The 22090-nt window shown below is 39.2% G+C and overlaps 1 protein-coding gene across 6 annotated transcripts in view; it reads left to right on the forward strand.

Annotated features, from left to right (window-relative positions):
* XRN1 (5'-3' exoribonuclease 1) overlaps positions 1–22090 on the forward strand; it is a 63237-nt gene that overhangs the window by 40315 nt on the left and 832 nt on the right. The window contains exons 33-44 of one of the 6 annotated variants that reach the window (XM_083363349.1): positions 970–1068; positions 7458–7575; positions 7988–8049; positions 8985–9095; positions 11795–11914; positions 12067–12208; positions 12679–12857; positions 14062–14175; positions 14280–14415; positions 15042–15199; positions 15284–15586; positions 19453–21788. In XM_083363349.1, coding sequence (XP_083219475.1) covers positions 970–1068; positions 7458–7575; positions 7988–8049; positions 8985–9095; positions 11795–11914; positions 12067–12208; positions 12679–12857; positions 14062–14175; positions 14280–14415; positions 15042–15199; positions 15284–15586 — 1542 coding nt within the window. In that variant the 3' untranslated portion in view covers positions 19453–21788. Of the gene's footprint in view, positions 1–969; positions 1069–7457; positions 7576–7987; positions 8050–8984; positions 9096–11794; positions 11915–12066; positions 12209–12678; positions 12858–14061; positions 14176–14279; positions 14416–15041; positions 15200–15283; positions 15587–19452; positions 21789–22090 lie in introns of those variants that run through there. The other 5 variants (XM_083363350.1, XM_083363351.1, XM_083363352.1 and 2 more) reach the window with 5 other exon arrangements.

The raw sequence follows: 22090 nt of genomic DNA on the forward strand, positions 1-22090 counted from the left end.
GCCGAGCCCTGAAGCTCCAGCTGAGGCACTGCTTTAGCTCGTTCGCTCCCCCGCTACACTAGGCTAGGTGTCATGTACCACCTGCCAGGTGCTAAAGTACCACCTTATGGTACTTTATGCCTTATGGTATCTCCATAAAATCAATTCTACAATTTAACTTGTTTTTTGTTCTCATTGTAGTACCATAGTAAATGACACTTCGACAACCTATGACAAAAAAAGGATGGATCAAATTTAATTTTTCTTCCATTTATTTCAGTGAATCTTCTTTAGCTAAACAGAATTACTATGTATTCTTAAAAATGGAATAGGATAGACTAAGAAATTTCCTATTTCCCATTTAGTTGATAAAGTCATGGCAGCTCAGAATCAGAACAGAGTTTTTATTTTTTTAAAAAAAAGGATCCTTCCCATTCCCAAAACTCTAGAATGAAATAGCAACAGTGGTAATAATAGCTAGCTGTGAACCAATTTACTTTTAGAAATAATGGGAGATGGAAAACAATTGGGAGATTGTACTGTATGGTACTAAACAGAGTTGAAAAGCACAAATGAGAAATTCATGAAAGCTGAGAGTTTCTGCATACAAGAGGAGAGGATTGATTTTGTGGATCAAGGCCCTGGGACATGACTGTCTTGGAAATGGAGAAAAAAATGTGAAAAATCCTCTTGGTGTAGAATTTAGTACTGTCTCTGCAAAACAATATACGGTAGTAATACTCCATTATGGGGCAACTGTTCATGAAAAGATGAGAACATGTCTTCACTTCTATCTTTTTAAAAGTATTCACTGAAGCAACTAAGATATATGCCTGCAATTTAAATGGCTACTTTGTTGAAACTTAAGGCATGGCTAGTTTTTGAGATAATGGAAACATGGTGGAGAAAAAAATCATGACTCCAGGTTTTTGTTCTGCAATACGTTTTCATGGCAGTTTCAATTTTATTTGTTTTGTTTTTCTTTCCTAGCAAGCTCACAATAAAAAAGATGATGAATTTTGCAACATTTGGCAATCGCTGCAGACCCCTGGAAAGTCTCAGCCTTCCCTACAAAATAAGGATGATATGGTTAGTATATGTAAAAAAGGGGCAATTTTATTTGTACCAATCTTATATGGCATGTTGATGATCACACCCAAAAACAGGGTAAGTCCAAAGAATAAGAGAAGGGAGGGGTTTTCTAAGAAAAGAATAAATATTTACCAAAATAAATAAGTCAAGCAGTGACTAGCTATAAAGAAATCCAGAAGGGTATGAAAGCCTTAGCAGACAAAGAATGTACTTGCATATATTCAATTGCCACCATTGCCCAATGGGGTAAATATGAACCAGTTGCCAAATACTCAAAATGCGGTCGTGTGACTGTGGGGTTAATCTCAGTTGTCGGAACTTCAAAGCCAAATAAATTGTAAATATTTTGAAGGAAGGTCTACAACTTTTATTGATTAGCCCTTGGGCCATATCAAAGTACAAAGTTCCAGCAACAAACCGTCACCAAAACTAGATAAAAGCAATCCGAAATGGAATTTGATAAAATACAATTTAAAATGGAATTAAAATACAATTTAAGTTAAAATAGTAATAAAATGCAAATTTAAGATATAGATAAAATATGGAAACATTATATTTCGGAGTCGCCCTTACAATCTACCCCAATCAGTCCCACATATGCAGATCTTAACTGGATCATTTTGTTCAAATACTGTGCTACATTGGATGTTATTTTCAAGTTCTGGCCGGACATAAGGTAAGTTATTTTGATATGGGGATCCCAATGGGTCATTCGTTTGGTATATAGACCAAGATACCTGTCTCTCACCCTCTTATACAAACAACAGTCAAATAGGATGTGAGCCAGGTCCTCTACCTCTGCCGCTCCGCAAATGCAGAGACGCTCATTGTACGGTATAGCATGAAATCTCCCATATCTGACCATTGTGTCAAGCTGTTCAAATCTTGCTCTCGTAAATATCTCCCTAAGATGTTTTGGGAGTTGTGACTTCAAATAACTGTCCACTTGGAAAGTACATTTGTATTTACTCAGCCATTTCAAGTTACCCACCTTACTAAGGATAGCTATATCAGTTTGTGCTTCTATATCCTTAATTCTTTGGGCAACTCTTTTTTTAGATTGTTCTCCTGTTACGCAAGAAACAGGAAGGCCACATCTTCTTACAAAATTTGTTAGTTTGGTGATCCAGGAGATTTGTGATTGTAGTTTTATTTGCTCTAGTAGGCATAATTTGGGGAGTCTATCAGTCTCCATTTCATTAACTTTGTACCAGTAGTTATAAGCTCTAATTTTAGATAATGCCTGAATTGTATGAATTCCCAATTCAGCTCTAACTGCTGCAGCAGATGTTCTTGGATCTACACCCAAAATGCATCTCAGATGCTGGGACTGTGTTCGTTCTAAAGCTGTGGTTGAATAAAGACCCCAAATTTCTGCTCCATACAAGAGCATTGTCGTAACCTTAGCCTTATAAACTTTGAGTAGTGGAGCTAGGGACCCTGGGTAACTATGATTCTTTAGTTTGAGCAATAAATTCAAACGGGCTTTTGCTCTAAATGTACTTCGTTGATGATGGCAGGCCCAAGATCCAGTCTTGGAAAAAGTTACTCCCAAATATACAAAGGTATTAACCTGTTCAATTGGTTCACCGTCTAATTGCCACTTATGTCTCTGATGGTTTCTTCCAAACACCATTATTTTCGATTTGGATTTGCTAATAATTAGGGAGTTATCCTGGCAATAAGAGCTGAATCTTCTTAATAGCCTACGTAATCCTACTTGTGAGTATGATAATAAAATCATATCATCAGCATAAAGCAAGCTGTTACAGTAAGTATTTAGGATCATCGGCATGTGTACCATGGTATCCTTCATTAACCCTGGCAAATCATTGATGTATAAATTAAATAATAATGGGGCCAGGATACACCCTTGCCTTATCCCTTTATTTGTGTGAATCCTATTAGTCAGGGCCCCATTAACCCCATACCGCACCCTCAAACAGGTACTTGTGTAAAGGGCTTTAATCAAAGCCAGAAGTCTGGGTTCTATTTTAAGAGATGTCAATTTACTCCATAGTACGTCTCTATTTACCATATCAAATGCTGCTGTAAGGTCTATAAAAGCAGCAAACAGGGGTCTCCTCTTATAGGCATATTTGGCAATTAGATGGTTCAAAACAAAGCAGTTATCAATAGTAGATCTGTTTTGTCTAAAACCTGCTTGTTCTTCTGTGAGGATGTTGTTTTCCTCTACCCAGATTTCAATTCTGTTCAAAAGGTACCTAGCATATATTTTTGCTACAATGTCAATCAGGCTGATGGGCCTATAATTACTAGGATCCTTTTTATTCCCTTTTTTATATATAGGGACAACTATTGCCATCTTCCACCCGTCTGGTATATGGCAGGTGTTATTTATGTGTGTAAAAAGACCTGCTAATACAGGGCCCCACCAGTTGGGAAATTTCTTAAATAATTCTGCTGGTAAAAAATCCTCGCCTGGGGCTTTATTGCTCTTTAAGCTTTTAATGATGGACTGTATCTCCTTTTCTGAAACTGGTGGCCAAGGGGGGAGGGTTCTCGGATTTACCAAATCACTGTTTAAAAATAATTTCTTTACCGGTTCGGTGGGGGCAAACAAGCACTGATAATAATTCTCCCAGTCCGCAGCAGAGATTGGTATGTCAAATGCAAATCTCCGTTCCTTCAGAATACCTGCTACTGAGTGCCAAAATAATACTGAATTATGACTTCTGGCAGCCAACTCAAGTTCTGACCAGATTGAAATGGCAAAACGTTTTTTCTTTAATGTTATAGTTTTTTTATATTCCCTTCTTGTGTGCAGCATCTTAGCTTGTATATGGGCAGTAGGATTCCTCTGGGCAAGCCTCATGGCTACCTTCAATTTCTTTTTCTGTCGCTGGCAATCAGGATCAAACCAGCGAGGTCTACCCACTTGGGCTCTTTTTGTAGTAGGTTTAGCTGTTAGGTGTTTCTTCAGTATGTTACACAGATTGGAGAATGCATTGAAGGCTGACATCCAGTCAGTAGTAGATGACTGTATTGTTCTAGCCCACTTAGTAGCATTCTCTGTTTTAAGGCATTCTAATATTGCCTTAGTATCAACTTTGGCCCAAATTAACCTTTTATTTTGGGTCACCTCTACCTTTTTGGTGAGCCATCTGTCAGCCATGTTATATGGTCTTAAATCTGAGCGGCCTCGCAATGTCACACTTACAGGCTGATGGTTGCTATTGTCGCTAAGGTGTACTGTGACCTCTGAGAAGAGGTCAGCCTTATCTCTAGACACACAAAAGAGATCCAGTACACTACTTGAATTGGCTGAGTGGTATGTATAAGGGTATGTATAATTCTTGTCCTTACCTCCCAAAATTTGGAGATTACCCTTAAAAATTAAGGAGACTAGGAGCAGGCCAGCGGCATTACTTTTACAGTCTCTTGAGAGCCACTGAGGATGGTTATCAAAGAACTCCCCTGGGATTCCCTTCTTCTGGGCAAGCTCATACAGAGAGGGACCCAGTCTAGCATTCAGATCTCCTAATAATACCACTATGGACTGAGGGTACAATATAGATAAATCTTCTAAGATAACTTCCAAGCCCATCCAATATTCAAAATTATAGTGCTGGGATGTGCTTGGAGGAATGTACACATTTACCAATATTAACTCAAACTGGTCATATTCAAATTTGACAGCTAGAAAGTACGGATACTTATCTTCGTTATATAATTTCTCTCCCTGCCATTGCAACTCTTCCTTTATAAGAATGCATAGCCCACCAGAGGGTCTCCCTTTGTTCTTTGTTTTTAGGGCTGGGGATGCCCATCCCTGAAAGCCTGGCAATTGTACTGGTTCATCCACTTCGGTTAGCCAGGTTTCTTGAAAGGCTATTACGTCAAATCTAGAAAGAAAGCTCATTAGTCCACTATCAACCATCCTTTTCCAGCCAGCTATGTTCCAGGTCATCAACTGTATGGGGTTCTCAGAAGCAACGTGGTCTGACTTGGTTAATTGGCTAGATGGTGGAAATGCCAGATGTCAACTTGACAATGGAGCTGGGTCAATATCATCTAAGCTTCCCATATAAACACAGTTGTTGTGAGGTTCGATATTTCTCCTCGTGGGTTGCAGAACTTGTTGTTGCTCCTCTATATCTCGGTTACCAGTGTGCCTCTGCTCTTGCTCCAAGAATGATTTTTTTCCCAAAGAGCAGGTACTCTGGCTTAAGTCAATAAATGTAGATTTATGTCCATTTTTGGAGGGGCATGGCTGAGGGTTCATCTTGTGGAGAGATGTTGTGGGAACTTCTAAATCAAATGAGGATGGAAGCTGGATTATGTCCTTAGTGTTTGTCAGCTTAGGGGGCACTGTGTGATGAAGCCCTTTGTCTTTCAGTTGTTTTTCAGAGGCTGGGTCAGTCAGTGCAGTTACTCCACTCTCAGCCTGTGTGACAACACCTTTTTTTACTGTTGAGGTAAAGGCAGATTGTTGATTAAATATCTTGTCACAAGGTTGCATGTTTAGTGGATCCAAATTAAATAGAGGCTTTGCTGTAGATTGGGTTGTTGTCAGTGCCTCTTTTAGGTCGTCCAATCTTTGAATGATGTTAACTTGCTCAGGTTCTGGCAATGCACTGAATAGGTCAATCAACATTTCCTCTGGCACATCCTCAGCAGTTCCTGCAGCTGTGGATAACACAGTTCGTATATTGCTTCTTTGCTTTCTCAGGGTCAGTTCAGTTGCAGCAGCCTCAGGCTTAGTAGTGTGAGGGCTGTTGCAGCCTAGATTTAAAGCGACAGTTCCCTCTTGGTGACGCTGTTTCAGGAGTGGGCACACTTTTTCTGAGCAAAAGACCCTTATTGGAAATATAGAGAAAAAGCTCAGAAAGGGCTTCATTCTGAAGAGCATGGAGGGAATTGTGGGTTGCTTGAATGATAGGAGAATTCTCATACATTGTGTTCTTGCTGGCAGCCACTCTACATGTAGTAGATCTATCAGAGTGGATTCACAGCGGAGCAGCTGGCTCAGGGACAGCCTAATAGCTTTTCTATTGCTCCAACGCCCTCTGTTTACTCTCTTGTCATAAATTTGCAAAGTAACCTGGTTAGTTTGCAGACTGTAGTTATATTGGTCATCTCTTAGACCTTTGCCTGATTGAGTGTTTTCTCTGTAGGTGTTCAAATTTTTGGGAGGAGAACAAGGTCCTTCTCTACTTTCACCTTCTGAGTTAGCCATCCCATGTCTGCCCATGGTTATCCTCCCAAGTCCTTCCACAGTATTTGGGTGGCTCCTAACAAACTCTGCAAAAGACTCTTTCAGACAATCAACCTTATCCATGACAATTGACAAGAGATTATATATTGAGTTTACAGTTTGGGCTGTAAGCAAACATTGTCTAGAGAGGAAGTCTGTCACATTTTCCCCCTTCAAATTTGCTACATCTCCCTCCTGTGTAAATGAGGCTGTTGCCAGATTCCAAGGAGGGGAGCCATTCTCCAAGAGGGAGGAGGACAACTCCACATGCTGTCTGCTCTCCAGTTCAGTTTGTAAGTCCCATTCCGATGAGTCACATAAATTAAATTTATCTGATAAGGTGCCTGCGAATGAGTTACTTACTGGAGCAGACTGTCTGTTTGCAATATAATCCTCCATTTTCTGCTGCTTCAAAGGCTTGGGTATACTTTCTGCTGCAGAGTGCTGTCTCTTCCTTCTTTGAAGGAAGGTCACTAAGCAATTTGTCTTAAGTCAAGGACTACCTGTATCTTTGTCCCACTCCTTTGCCAAATTGAAGCCAACCAGTTTCACCATATTCATCTGGGTAGTGGCTCCCAAGTTGGTTTTACCTAAGGACAATGTTTTGGGATTTCCATCTTTATAAGCACAATCCATAGCTTGACATGAATAATGAAATTAAAGGCCTTTCTATAACCAACAAAGCACATAGTAAGGGTTTTTTGGTATTTTTGGCTGCCTCAGTTGAGCACCAACAGCATCTCATGTTCTTCAGCCTTTTCTAAGGCCAGCTTGAATATTTCACTTGCCATGGAGACTCTGTTGATAATCCTAAACAACTTGCTAGAATGTAAAATTAAACACATTGTATGATAGCTTTAATGACATCTAAAAAATACAGTTCAAAGACTGAATATTTCTGAAAGTCTTGCCATATACATCTAATACATATTTCCTAAATATTTATTTTTCAACTTTTTTCTGATCTTTATTTCTTTCAGGGAACTAGAAACTGCCTCCAATGTGCCAAAGTGCTTTGCGCTAAATTTCAATGATAAAACATAGGAAATTTGTGGTGGTGGGGAGGAGACGGTTCTTCTGCAGACCATAGATTACCCTTTCATGTTTTATGTATTCTAAAGTATGTCGTCTATGCAAAATCTTACTCTTGCAAAATCTGATTTTCTAGGATGAAGTTTTTTTACCTCAATATGTAAAATTCGGTACCAATAGTAGGTCCTGCAAACCAGGTTTCAATGAGAATAGCTTTAAAAGCCAGCAAAAAGCCCAGGACTCGTTTAGAAAATGTAAGTACTGTAGAGTGTAACTTACTTGAAATATTTTTAACTTTTAAATATAGGAATCCTGTTTTGAAAAGAGTTGGCTTCAATGGGCATCACTGAATCCTGTGCCAAAAGAAGTTTAAATGCATAATCCATGACTGTGGATTTTAATTCTTCAAAATTCTGCCACGATCAGCACTTTTGAAGTTTTCCACTGCAACTTTGCATCCTGATTCTATCTTTCATAATACATGATCTGAATAGATAAACCATGAAGAAAGCTAGGAAAAATATATTGAGTTATGTGAAGAAATCTCACTGTTCTACTTAACAATAAATCCTACTACAATTAATGGATTTGTTTTTAGTTGACACAGAAATTTTCTTTTTCATTATATTTTACTCTTTAAACTGTTTGTAATTTTTTCGGTTCCAGCCAAAGAAGATTCTAAAGAGCCAAGAAATGAAGGTCAAATACAAAAAATATCCAACAAACTGGTAATTGTTATCTTTCTGCTTTGCATATGACTACACATAATTGTACTTTTGTTATTTATTTATTTAACTTTCATTTAGAGGTCTTTTATGGAAGTCAGTTCAGAATTTTATTATTAAGCAGATTTGTGATAAGCAATATAGTACTACTTTAAATGGCTTACAAAAGTTATTCCAGTATTTTCTTCATGCAGATTATAACATAAAATAGGAATTTGTGGTTCCCAGAATGGCATCTGGACGACTCCTGAATTTCACGAAATGGTTGGAATATGAAAGGATTGCAATTTCACAGTATTTTAATATTCCCCCACACATACTTTTGCAAGATGTCAATATGATTTAACATTTTGTGGTTATTCCTAATAACTTAGAAATTACTTTGTCATTTACTCCAAGACCAATAGTAATCTCCAGGTTACAGGTTAAGAATCATTTGTCTTCAGTTTGATTACTAGGCCTTATAGAAATACGAAGAGGGATCCCAATCACTATATAGTAAGTCTGCAAAACCAAGGAACCTTTAATATGGTTTCCTGAACATCACTATCCCTAACATCATTTTGGGCTGCATGGCCCTTCACCAAGAACAGGAAGCAAGTGAAATATCCCTCTAAACCTGCTGTTAAAGTTGTTGAAGTGCATCTTGTATCCTCTTGAAGACTCACAGGCTGCTCTGAGGTCTTCCCATGTCATTTCAGTATGTATGTGCATACCTAAAAGATACTTGCATGAAGACTTAAAGCAGTGAATTTGGAAGACTTTTCTGAACCATTCACCCTCCTCGTGTGTATAGTTGTAGATGAGTCATTACAGAATCTTTTAAAATTATTTCAACTTATGCTTGATTTTAAAACATTCATAGTTGTTTTAGGAGAATTATTTTGCAGTATTTTCATATATAAGAATTTAATGAGAAAACTTTTATTAAATTGCAGAATTTTGCAGATGTAAGTAAGAGTAATATAAAGCTTCTGAAGAGAAATGAAGGCTCAAATACACAAATAGAAGAAAAATCTGCAGTTCATGATCCCAGTATAACTGCAAAGGTAGGAAATGACTGTCTAAAAAGATATATATATCTGACTATACCCTGGAAAGAAACAGTTTTATTAATCCATAACGTAAAGCTGGAAATTCTGCCACCCTCTATTTGTTGCTGGACAACAGTTCCAGTTTACCTTTACAATTGGCAATGATTAACTGGGATTGATGGGAATGTAAGTGAATCAACATCTGGAAACTATAAATTCCTGTTTTTGCCAAAGTAGTTAAATACTGCATTTAATTTTGTTTGTGCCTCTGTTTCTCTATAGAATTACATTTATGCTCATAATGTCATCATTAGGAAAGCTCTGAACATGAAGTGATATTGGCTCCTATCTCAATTTCTTAAATATAAATCAGAGTATGACTTGATTGCCCACGAGATGGATGCCTTTCATATCAGTGGCCCATTGGAATGTTAATTTGACAGGATTGTTGAGTTAATAAATGACACAAAATTTAGAAATTGCTTACATGGGATATTTATTAATTTTGCCCAGGACTCAGGATTGGGTAGATAATCAATAAAAACAACACAATGAAACATTAAGAAAACCCTTAAACAAAAACACACAAAGTGCCAGGAAAAAATATTTAACAGGTCATACCATAAACCAAGTGTTACTGCCTTTTGAAAAGCAGGCAGTATTGGAGCCAGCCAAATCTCAGGGAGAATGCTATTTATTATACCAGTTCTTACATTGCTTTTGTTTTATAAACTTCTTACCACTTTCTGATGTTCTCATCAACTCCATTCAAACCTGACTTTATTGGCCTTCTCCTTCTCATGCCATTCACTGTTCATTTGCTTTATTTGATTTTCATTCATCTGATGTTTGATTGTAAACTTCACCAAACTGCTATTAGTGTAGGGTGGTTGTGGATTCACCCACACTGCTAGTGCTGGATGAGTTCAACCTCATCTCTCAAGATTTCTTGGAGGTTCATGGCTACTATGACAAACATGGACTTGTCCCAGGTCATCACTGTCCCAACTTGTGTCTGGTCACTGTTTGAGGTAGTCAAGTCAAGAAGCACTAAACATGAGTAGTAATACTATCTTCACTGTAAAAGAGTAACAGAATTTTGCAAGTTTGAAAGTATCTTTCATCTTTCTTACTTTTACTCTTGAAAACTAGGGTCCCTTCTGAGATGTTATTTGTATCCCACCCCCCTTCAGACTCAAATTTTGTTTATCAGAGCATTGTCTAGGCCAGGGGTAGGCAACCTTGGCTCTTTTATGACTTGTGGACTTCAACTCCCAGAATTCCCGAGTCAGCATGGCTTATATTGGACTTATATGCCACAGGCAAAACTAAAGTCCATTTTTATCTCAAGCATATTCCTGCTAATTTTATGCAGGCTAGGATCTTTTCATTTATACACTACCTGCTACCCAACATAATGTTGCCTGTATTCAACAAAATTGTAGATGCATGCAGTACATATAGTCCTTAGGTTACAGTGGTAATTGGGACTGGAATTTCATTAAGCAGTGCAGTCATAAAGTACAATGTCACATGATCATGGGCAGACATTACAGAATACAAGATCCCCATGCCATCCATTGGGGAAGAAAGTGGCAGAAGTGACTTGTGAATTCTGCCAACTTCCCCATTGAATTTGCTTGTGGGAAGCCATCTGGAAAGGTTGCAAATAGTGACCCCATGGCTGTGGGACACTGCAAGTGTAATTGCGGCTGGTTACCAAGTGCCTGAATTTGATCACATGAATTGCGGGGACATTGTGATGGCCACAGTTTCAAGTACTGATCATAACTGAACAAGTGGTCATAACCCAAGGACTACCTCTATACTGACACACTGAGGATGCTTAATATCTATAAAATGGTTCTACATTTGACACACATTCAGGAGGTTGAGAGTCAATCTGTGTTGCAGCAGAAAAAATATTTTCTGCAAATTCCGTATAGGCATTGGGAAGGGCATCAGGCCAATAAACCCTCAGCTCCAGTTGTGGTATTCAAATATGTGAACAACTGGTTCTGCATGTGGATGCTGCTTCCAGAAATCCATTCTGGGCCTGGGCAACAAAAAATTAGCTACTGGTTCTGCCGAACAGGTGCAAACTGGCTGAATCCCACTACTGCTCAGCTCCATCCAGTTGCCCCAACTCTACTCCTAATTAAGGAACTACAGGGTTGTAAAAAGGAGTTTTTTATAGCCTCTAGAGTAAACAAGGTCATTTACACGTTTAAAATAATAAGATCAGCATATTGGAAGTTTTATAATGGATTGTTGTTAAATTGCCCCTAATGTAGTTTACTAAAAAGACTTAACCTTGTTGAGAATGCATATTTGTTGTGCATCCTTTCAAGTACAGCCTCTTCACTATCCAGTGAAGGAGATAACAAACATTGTGGTGAATAGTACAAACAGGTGTGCTCAGAATCAAAATGGGTTTAGTTTTGAATTTGAAGAAAAATCCTGTTACAAATTAGCTGAGTTGTCAGAATCCAGAATAAGCCATTTATTCTCTTCTTTTTCACTATAAATCTGTAATAGCATAGTGGGTAGCAACTATGCTAAATTGTATAAGTAGGCTAACATGGCAGAAAAAATGGTAAAATATTTTTAAAACACTAACTTTTGAATGTACTTAAGAACCTTCTATGTAATATTTAAATCTAATTAATTTTACATACTGTATGCTTCTAACTATATCTTTATCTACTTCTTAGAATGGGTCAGAACGTGGAGATATTTTGGCAACTTTAAAAATTTTCAAAGAAAAGGAACAATCACCTGATTCCACGGAGCCAACAAATGAAGATCATTTATCTCCCCAGTCTTTTGCCATGGTATATTGGATTGTATTACCCATCAAATTGGAATTTCTTTTGGAATTCTGTTTTTTAAATCAAGATGCTAAATTCCAAGTTATTCTGTATCTGTATATAAATACAAACATACATATATGCTTATATTTCTATTTAACTTCATCTTTTTAAAGAAAGGAACACAGATGCTCAAAGAAATTTTGAAGATAGATGCTTCTGACGCTACAGAAGGAAAGACTAATGAAATTTCACCTTCTACTTGTAAACAGGATTCTTTTGAATCTGCATCACAATGTAGACAGCCCCAAAAGATAGGTATGTCTGGTTTATTTTAGTAAATTGAATAGTTGTAGCACATTATAAAATTAATAATTATAATTAGCTATAAGCACTTCAAATTAGATTTTTCTTCTTTACCTACAACAAATGTTTTAACATACTGAAAATATTACTAAGAGTAAGGAGGATGGGGAAATTTGTTTTTAGAAATTGTTTGTTTGTAAAGAAATACACTTTCAAAAGAAAATTGAACCATTATTATGTACAGACTTTTTGATACTCCAGGATCTGTTATTCTCCTGCTACAGAAGTTGGTCTATTCAAAGACATTTCCTAGCCATCTGTGTACCTTTTGAAGGGGCCATCTAAAATAGTGGGAGGATGAGTGTCTGCTTGCAGCAGACCAGTTGTAAATATGTTACATTGAAGCAAGTAAAGCTTAATATTTGGACTTATTCAAAACATTGGTGTTATATATTCATTTTTATATTATGTTTCATTGATAGTGGATTTCATGAATAAATCTAATATTGGAGGGTCACAGAACATTCAGGCCATGGGAAAAGGAAGCCATCCTCCCCTTGGAACACCAAATACAGTATCTACTGCTGTGTCTGAACTTTCTCGTATGTGTTCCCTTGTTGGAATGTTGCAACCAGATTTCTCATTCCTTAGAACCCCACAGGTAACCTTGGAATTAAATAAACTGGCTTAATAAGTAAATTGTTACTTATTAAAACTGAAGGAAATACTGCCTTTTAGCACCCTCTTTACTTGTATAAATCAAAGATTTGCCATTGCATTTGGATTGTATAGGCATATGTACTCAACAGAAAGTTGCTTCTACCGCCAAAATTGTTTTCAGTGGTACTTATTCATAGATGGAGTGGATTTCCATGTCTGTCTATCTGTCTATCTTTGTATCTATCTATCTATCTTTGTATCTATCTATCATCACATTTCTACATTCCTTCCCCATCTTCACCTAAGTGACCCTGGTCAATTTACAATAAAAACATGGGATAGTATAAAAAGCATAAATAAAAACATTCCTTCCATCATTCCTTTCCATCAGGGAAGATGGAAATCCACATCATTAATGAACAAATAGCAGTGGATATAATGGTAAACACTTCTGGAGACACAAGCAGCAACCTAAACAATTTGCTAGAAATCTGTCCAAGGCAAAATTAGAACTTAAGAAAATGTATGTGGCTGCCCAGCTCTCTCTCTCAGCGGCTTCAGGAGGCTTATAAGATAAAATTTAGGAGGGAACGCAAATGAAAAGAGGCTTTGTTGAATTCTAATATTATTTATTAAATGCTTTTGACGAACCATCTAACTGGAAATGACTCTGGGAGTTGTACAACAATCAAAGGGGGGGGAAAGTTGTCCTTGTGCAGGGGGTTGGACTAGTTGACCTCCAAGGTCCCTTCCAACTCTATTACTGTTAAAAATTAAAATATTAAATTAAAAATATAGAAACCTCAAGGCATGGAGAGAATGAATATAATAACCACAATAGTGGATCATATGAGCTTATCTCTTTTCGGGGACCCTCTCCCTTAGGCCTCATGACATAACCAGGTCTTAAGGGATTTCCAGAACATTAAGAGGGATGGAGCTAACTTGACCTGGGGGCGGAGGAGAATGTTCCCTAAGGCAGCACCAGAGCAGAAAAGGCCTGCCTTCTGGGATCCACTAAAATATAAATCCCTAGCAGATGGTACGTGCCTTCTTCGCTAGATCTAATGGTGTATTGCAACCTGCTTCTGTTTAGGAGAGTTTAGGAACCTATCACAGGACTAAAAGATAAGCTCTTTACTATTTTTGTTTGCAATATAAGATAAAAAAGGTATTTATTCATATTACATGTTTCTATTCCATAGACAATGACAGTTTGTCAAGTGAAGTTATCCAATGGCTTATTAGTGCATGGACCTCAGTGCCATTCTCAAAATGAGGCCAAGGAGAAAGCAGCATTTTTTGCTTTACAACAGTTGGTGAGACCATGTTCTAAATGTTCTGAAACTGTTGCACTGTACTGAATTTTTAACATATAATGCTTCTATTTTCTAATGATGAAAACATTATCTTTTTCATACAGAGCTCTATTGGGATGAATTTTCCCCTGCCACCGCAGCAACCATTGCCACCCCCACCAATGTTTCCAAATTATCAGCCACTGGGAAATCTTATGGCACCTAGATCTATCCCTCCAGTTTTCAGTCAACAACAAACTGGTAAATTTGCTAAATGTTATCTTTTATTTGTTCAAGGATGTTCAGGATGTGAAATCTCTTCCATACCAAAAATGTAGAATGTATTTCCTTCTCTAGACAGTGGCTGTTCAAATGATTCAAGCCTCACTTAGTCCTAGTCCTTTGCAAATGCTTTGGCAAGAATTTATTTATACTTTTCATTTAAGACTGGGGCTTGGGAAAAAGAGAAAAGCAGTAGTAGCTCTCCTCATGCCCCTTAGTTGATTATACATAATTGAATGGCGCCTTTCATAGAAAAACAGTTATTTTGCATTCTTTTTAATGTGAACAAGTGAAATAATGTTCATGAAATAGGTATATTATTGGTTGAAAAAAAGTTAATTGCAGGGAGACAAGTTGTACAATAAAAAAATAACCAATTGAATAATGTATAAAAAAGTTAATTATGTTCCCTGAAGTGCCTCTTGCTCTCTAATTAATTTTGTAGAGTAAAGTAAAAGGCTATAGGGGTTCTGCTGCAGTAACATCAGTTCAGACCTTGCAGTTACCAAATTTATTTAGTGGGTATTGTTGAAAACAGACCCACTAAGAACAGTTTAAATGAAAAAGAAGGTTTTTATTTAATATATATCCAATTCTTTTCACAGCTAATATATATCCTTCATCATTTCCTGCCTTTGGCTCAGTACAGTGGGGAACACCAGTGCCAGTTCACAACAAATCTTATTACACAGGTTCATATCCTGGAAACGCATATCCTGCAAATATACCAGTTGGTACACATAACCAATTTATACCATTGCAGGTAAGTCTGACAGCAGACAGAATGTATATATAAATACATTTTCTGATTTTAGAAAAGTAATTCAGGTTATTGTTTTGTTTTTAGGTAACTAAAAAAACAGCTGCAAACAAAACAAATTTTGAGTCTAAGGAGTTCCAAGCTTCTCTTCAGGATGCACAGTTGAAGAATGATCAGTCAATATCTGACACCACAAAACTGAACTCACCAGATACTTCCTCAGATCCTTTAAGACCCTCTCAAACTGTTCAGTCTGCAACATCTTTTCAAGAAAAAATGGCATCTCCAAATTCAAGGGCACCTCATAAAAAGTCAACACCAAATGTTTCTAGCAAACGAAAACCCAGAAAATTGGCTGTCAATTTTGGTGCATCGAAATCTTCAGAATAAGTATGCTATACAGAATACTTACCTTTCTATTGTATTATACAAATAAATACAATTTTAAATTTTAATTCTAATCCAAATTATGCTTTTAATTAATATTTTCTGGCAGTTGCATTATTTTTAATACTAATTATGCTCATTAAAGAACTTTATTTAGTTGATAAAATTAAGGTAGTAACACTAGCCATCTTGCCTAATTTTTTTTAAAATGGCTTTTAAACATTAACACAAGATAGCAGCAATAATATTGATAGTGCTAGAATTGCTTTTTTAAAACGAAGTGAGTCTGAAAGAATTATTCCTGATGATTTGTCTCCTTTTTAAAGATTACATAACTTCTACAAACTATTTAATGTAGCCATTATTTTATTTCTATATGATTCTTTTAATCTGATTCAGTGTGAATAGATTTTAACTATTGTGGCACTGCCAACTTTAAATAAAATTATATCTAGGAATTATACCAAAGCAATGTAACAACTTAAACATGTCCTAAAATTATTGTACAGGTAGTCCTCAACTTATGACAATTAGGACCAGAATTTCTGTCACTAAGTGATGTGGTCATTAAGTAAGATGAAATTGAATACATTGCTTGATGATTGCAATCCCAGCAGTCCTTGTTCTGTCATTAATCAAGAACTATGGATTATTAAGCGAGTACCTACCCTAGTCCAAACCATCCCGGTCTCTGTCCCTCCCAGCCAAAGTCCCCATAAGGTAACTGGACTGCCTCCAGTTCCCACCCACCCACCATCTCCTACCCAGTTCTTGCCTTTTGGCCGCCCTGCACTCTGCCTTGTGGGGCAGCTAGCAGCCCCAGAACAGCAGGACTGTGAAGCTGTGTGACACACTATGGGAGGCTCAGCCCAGTCCTAGTTAACCTCACCACCCTGCAGTAGGAGACCCTTGACCCCTCTGCTCTGCAACCCCCCACTGACCTTCACCATTTCCTTGCTCCCACTGCCAATGAGGGATGCCTAACCTGGCTGCTTGGCTGGGCAGGAGTTCAGCTGTGTGGGGCAGCCCCTTTGCAAAAAGCTTCTCAGCAAAGCTGAGAGGAGGGTTGGAACAGTGAGCTCATTCTGTCCAGAAGCTCTCTCTTTTTGAGGTTTGGTTCGGGGGCGCAGTTGGGCTTGCTGCTGGTGTACGTTTCGCCTAGTCACACAGCGGCAGCCCTGCCTGAGCTACTCGATGTCCTCTCCGGTTTGGTGATTGAGTTCCCCAAACTTTTAGTTTTGGGTGACTTCAATCTACCATCCCTGGGAGGGTCATCTGAGTTGGCTCGGGAGTTCATGGCTTCCATGACGGCCATGGACCTGACGCAGGTAATTTCTGAACCAACTCATGAGGGAGGCCACACCCTGGACCTAGTTTTTTATCTGGACGATGGCTGGATGATCTTGGTGGGGGCTCTCCATTTATCATGCCCCTGTCATGGACGGATCATCACCTCCTGCGGCTGGTCTTCCGTTTTACCACCCCCCGCCGTGGGGATACGGAACCAATTAGATGGTACCGCCCCAGGCGCTTAATGGACCCTGATGGGTTCCAGGCAGTGCTGGGATCCCCACCTGCTTCCGTCGCTCACAACTCGGCGGATGCCTTAGTGGAAGCCTGGGAAAGGGCAGCCACTGAGGCACTGGACCGAGTTGTACCCTTGCGGCCCCTGACCCGGCGCAGATCCCATCGAGCTCCATGGTTCTCCGCGGAGCTCCGGGAGATGAAGCGTCGGAAACGGGGCCTAGAGAGCTGCTGGAGGTCCAGCCGATCCGAATCCGACCGATTGCGGTTAAGAACCTATATTAGGTCTTATCTCGCTGCGATGAGGGTGGCGAGGTGTAATTACTTCTCCACCCTCATCGCGTCCGCAGATAATCGCCCGGCCGCCCTGTTTAGGGTGACTCGCTCACTTCTTAATCAGGAGGTGAGGGGGGATCCCTTACAGGGTCGTGCCGAGGAGTTTGGTCAGCATCTGTCGGACAAAATCGCTCGGATTCGGACCGGTTTGGACTCCAGCTGGGCAGAGTCTGACGATCAGGACACGGGCGGTCTTGTCAATGTTATCTGGGAGGAGTTTGATTCTGTGACCCCTGATGAAGTGGACAGGATTATGGGGAGGCTGAGCTCCACCACATGTTTATTGGACCCGTGCCCTTCCTGGCTGGTTTATGCAGCTAGGGAGAGGACACGAGGCTGGTTCCAGGCTGTGATATCTGCTTCTTTGAGTGAGGGTAATTTCCCCACCGTCTTGAAGGAGGCGGTGGTGAGACCCCTCCTCAAGAAGCCTGCCTTGGACCCAGCTGTGTTGAACAACTTTCGTCCAGTCTCCAACCTTCGCTTTCTTGCGAAGGTTGTTGAGAGTGTGGTGGCGCACCAGCTCCCTCTGGTCCTGGATGAAGCGGATTATCTGGACCCGTACCAATCGGGTTTCAGGCCCGGGTACAGCACGGAGACGGCATTGGTCGCTCTGGTGAATGATCTCTGGAGGGCTCGGGATAGGGGATGTTCCTCTGTCCTAGTCCTATTAGACCTCTCAGCGGCTTTCGATACCATCGACCATGGTATCCTGCTGCGGCGTCTCAGGGGATTGGGAGTGGGAGGCACAGTTCTTCGGTGGTTCTCCTCCTATCTCCTGGGACGTTCGCAGTCGGTGTTGGCAGGGGGGCAGAGATCGGCCCCTAGGTCTCTCGTTTGTGGAGTTCCTCAGGGGTCGGTTCTCTCGCCTCTCCTGTTCAACATCTACATGAAACCGCTGGGTGAGATCATTCGTGGTTTTGGAGTTGGGTATCATCAATATGCTGATGATACCCAACTTTTTATTTCTACCCCAAACCACCCCAGTGATGCCCTCGCTGTGATGTCCCGTTGCCTGGAGGCGGTTCGGGTCTGGATGGGGAGGAACAGACTTCAACTCAACCCGGACAAGACTGAGTGGCTGTACATTCCGGCATCCCGGGACATTCAAATTGTTCCATCCCTTTCTATGGGGGGTGAGCTGTTACCCCCCGTGGATAGGGCTCGCAACTTGGGAGTCCTCCTAGATTCACGACTTACCTTGGAAGATCATGTAGCAGCTGTGACTAGGGGGGCTTTCGCCCAGGTTCGCCTGGTGCGCCAGTTGCGGCCCTATCTGGACCGGGATGCCCTGTGTACGGTCACTCATGCGCTCGTGACCTCTCGCCTTGACTACTGTAATGCTCTCTACATGGGGCTTCCCTTGAAGACCACTCGGAAGCTCCAACTGGTACAGAATGCGGCCGCGAGAGTTGTCTTGGGAGTTTCCCGGTACTCCCATGTTACACCTTTGCTCCGCGAGCTACATTGGTTACCAGTTGTCTTCCGGGTGAGGTTCAAGGTCTTAGTGACGGTTTTTAAGTCCCTACATGGCATGGGTCCGGAATACCTCGGGGACCACCTGCTGCCGGCGTCAACCCCCCTCCGCCCTGTGCGTTCCCACAGAGAGGGCCTCCTCAGGGTGCCTCCAGTCAGAGAATGCCGGCTGGTGGCCCCCAGGGGGAGGGCCTTCTCTGTGGGCGCCCCGGCCTTATGGAATGAACTGCCGGTGGAGCTCCGGATGGCACCGGATCTCCGCTCCTTCCGGCGCGGGTTAAAGACCCACCTGTTTGAACAAGCTGGCCTGGCCTGAGGGGGAGTTAATTTGGGTTTTTAAATATTTGTATATTTTACTGTTTTATCTTGGGCATTAATTTAATTCTATTTTAACTTTTGTAGTTTTGTACTTTTATTATCTGCCCTGTTCACCGCCCTGAGTCCCTAGGGAGAAGGGCGGTATAAAAATTTAATAAAAACTAAACTAAACTAAACTCTTTACAAGGGGTTGCTTTGAGGATTTTTTTTTCTTTTAGGAACACAAACCTCATCCCCACCCACAAACTGGTTACAAAATCTTTGTTATTGTTTTGCCACATCTGAAGCCTAGTCCACCAACCAGGCCGGGCATGCCTCATCAGCACTGGGAGGAAGAAAACAGTGAAAGTCAGCTAAGGCAGTGGAGCACAAGGTGTCAGGGTTCCAAAAAGGCTCAGATGGGGGCCCAGGTGAGGATGAGTTGAAGCGCCCCTGCGGTCGTAAATGTAGGCAGACTGCCAAGCACTCAAACTTTGATCACACAACCATAGGCGTGCTGCAACAGCTGTAAGTCCAGGCATGGGTTGTAAGTCTCTTCGTCCAGCGCCATCATATCTTTGAACAGTCACTAACAAATGAGGGTTAAGAACAACTTGAAAATAAATAACTAAATGGCACCATGTTCCAGCAAATGAGGTATACAAATTATTGATCTGGTTTTATCCTAAATATAAAGATTATTTCTGCACATTGCTCAGTAATCCTATACATTTGGATGTGGCATACAGCATGAGCTCTGAACCTATCCTTATTGAGGAAAATGAACTCTACAATTTGGCAAAGTTGTTTTTATAGGATAAAAATTTTATATGATTTCCTAAAAAAGAAAATTGACAGTCCTAACTCAGACACACCACAAATCTTTTTCTTTTTGTTTTATTGTTCACCTGCAGTATATTTTGAGAGAAATAAAACATGAATCAGCATGATACTGTTTCATTACTAACTTTTGAAACATTCAGAATTTTTTTTATTGGAAGCAGCAGTAGCATTATATGAATGAGTATGATCATTTTCAAATAACACATTTCTCATGCTAGAGTAATCTCACCATAGGAAAATACCCTAAATAATGCTGTCAATATATTATCTCCACATACTTGCATCCAAGCTGAATCCATGTTGATCCAAGATTGCTTTTTTAACATGCAGATTTTCATGCAAAATTAGTACATTGTTACATCACAGCATGGGAAGTGCAGTATTCAACACTTTCAATTTAAATGAACTATACTTTGCCTTGAATTATGTTTAACAGAGAATACTTACTTAATGCTGGGATTTAGTTTTAAATCCATAGTAGTTTAGGAATCAGCCTATTATTTTTCTGATTATAAATAGATCAGGCTGTCTGTTAATTTGGGTTTTGGTAACAGGTATGGTCCGGTTACAGATCTCCATGGAAGACAACCACGTTTATTTGCCAGTGTGACTGAAGGCTGAATTGCATTTTGTTTACATGTTTAGGAATATAAACATCCTTACTCTAGGCCCTGGAAGGTTTTTTCCTGTGTCAAAATCTATAAATTGTGTGTTAGCCGCTAAAGGAAAAGTTGGCTAACCTAGAACCAGCAAAAATATCCAATTTTTCCTATTCTATTTATATTTCTGTGTTTTAATCCAAATTGCCACTTATTTTCAATGATTTTATTCATGTCTCTACATTACATCTGTTCCATTTTTATTTTCTTATGAATCAGCCAGATCAGTATTAGTTTCCATATATGGTGCCCTGGGGGTTTTTTTATGTTGTGAGACATAAATAATTGGCTTAAGGCCTCTTAGAGTGTATTTTGTAAATGCTGGATTTTTTTCACAAATCTTGTACAAAGTGGTATTTTATTAAAATCTTAAAGGGAAAATGTGCAGATTTTATAATTTCCTTTCTAGAAAACGTTTTGTCTACCTAACAAATGAGATTGATAAATTGGCATGAATATCAAGTGTATTTTTGTGTACAGTGTGTGTATGTCAGAATTCTATCATATATAAAATATGGTGCAAAAGTATTTTAAAATGCAAATTTATAATGTACAATGAAGGATTAACATGAAATACCCTGGAGAAATTTAATACAATAATTTTATATAAGATTTGGTTTTGTCTACTTGTATTAAAATGTAATTATTTAATGGTTGGCTAGACTTTATGGTAGCCAAATGATAACATGTATTAATTTAAGGGATTTTTTTTACATATGTTGACAGAATCATAAAAATTGAACTATAAAAATTAATATAGGCAGTTATAATCCAATTCTGAAAACAGGATAAATATGGAATGAAGAGGAATAAAAATATATATGAATGAAATTCCTAGTCAAAATACAATTAATATTATATCCTAATTTCAAACAAATTAAGTTTGAAGCAGTCCCCCAAAAAGCCAAATGTGATGAGCTGTATTCACATTTATCTATATGTTGTTTGAATAATTTGCTGTCCAAATATAGATATACCAGTTGATTCAAACTTGTTTTGTATTTCTAGTTGTCCAACACATCACCTTTCTTTTGATGGTACAAAGAAGATATAAAAAGATTCTTAGCATTGAATGATTTTGCATAGAAAGAACTCTTTATTCATTTGACTTACTAATTTGGAAAATGCTTTACTCTTTTGTTTGATATTCAATCACTAACTGATGAGTGACTCTTCATGACCTCACAGACCACAGCCACATCAAGCTCCCTTGTCCTCTACAGTCACCTGGAGTTCATGTTCATTGTGACAATGATGCTATCTAACCATCTCATCCTCTGCCACCACCACCTTTTGCCTTCAATCTTTCCCAACATTAGGGTATTTTCCAGTGAGTCCTCTTGTCTCCTTAGGTGGCCAAAGTATTTGAGCTTCA

The sequence above is a fragment of the Vipera ursinii genome (genome assembly GCF_947247035.1).
Source record: "Vipera ursinii genome assembly, chromosome: 5".
Classification (NCBI taxonomy): Eukaryota; Metazoa; Chordata; class Lepidosauria; order Squamata; family Viperidae; genus Vipera; species Vipera ursinii.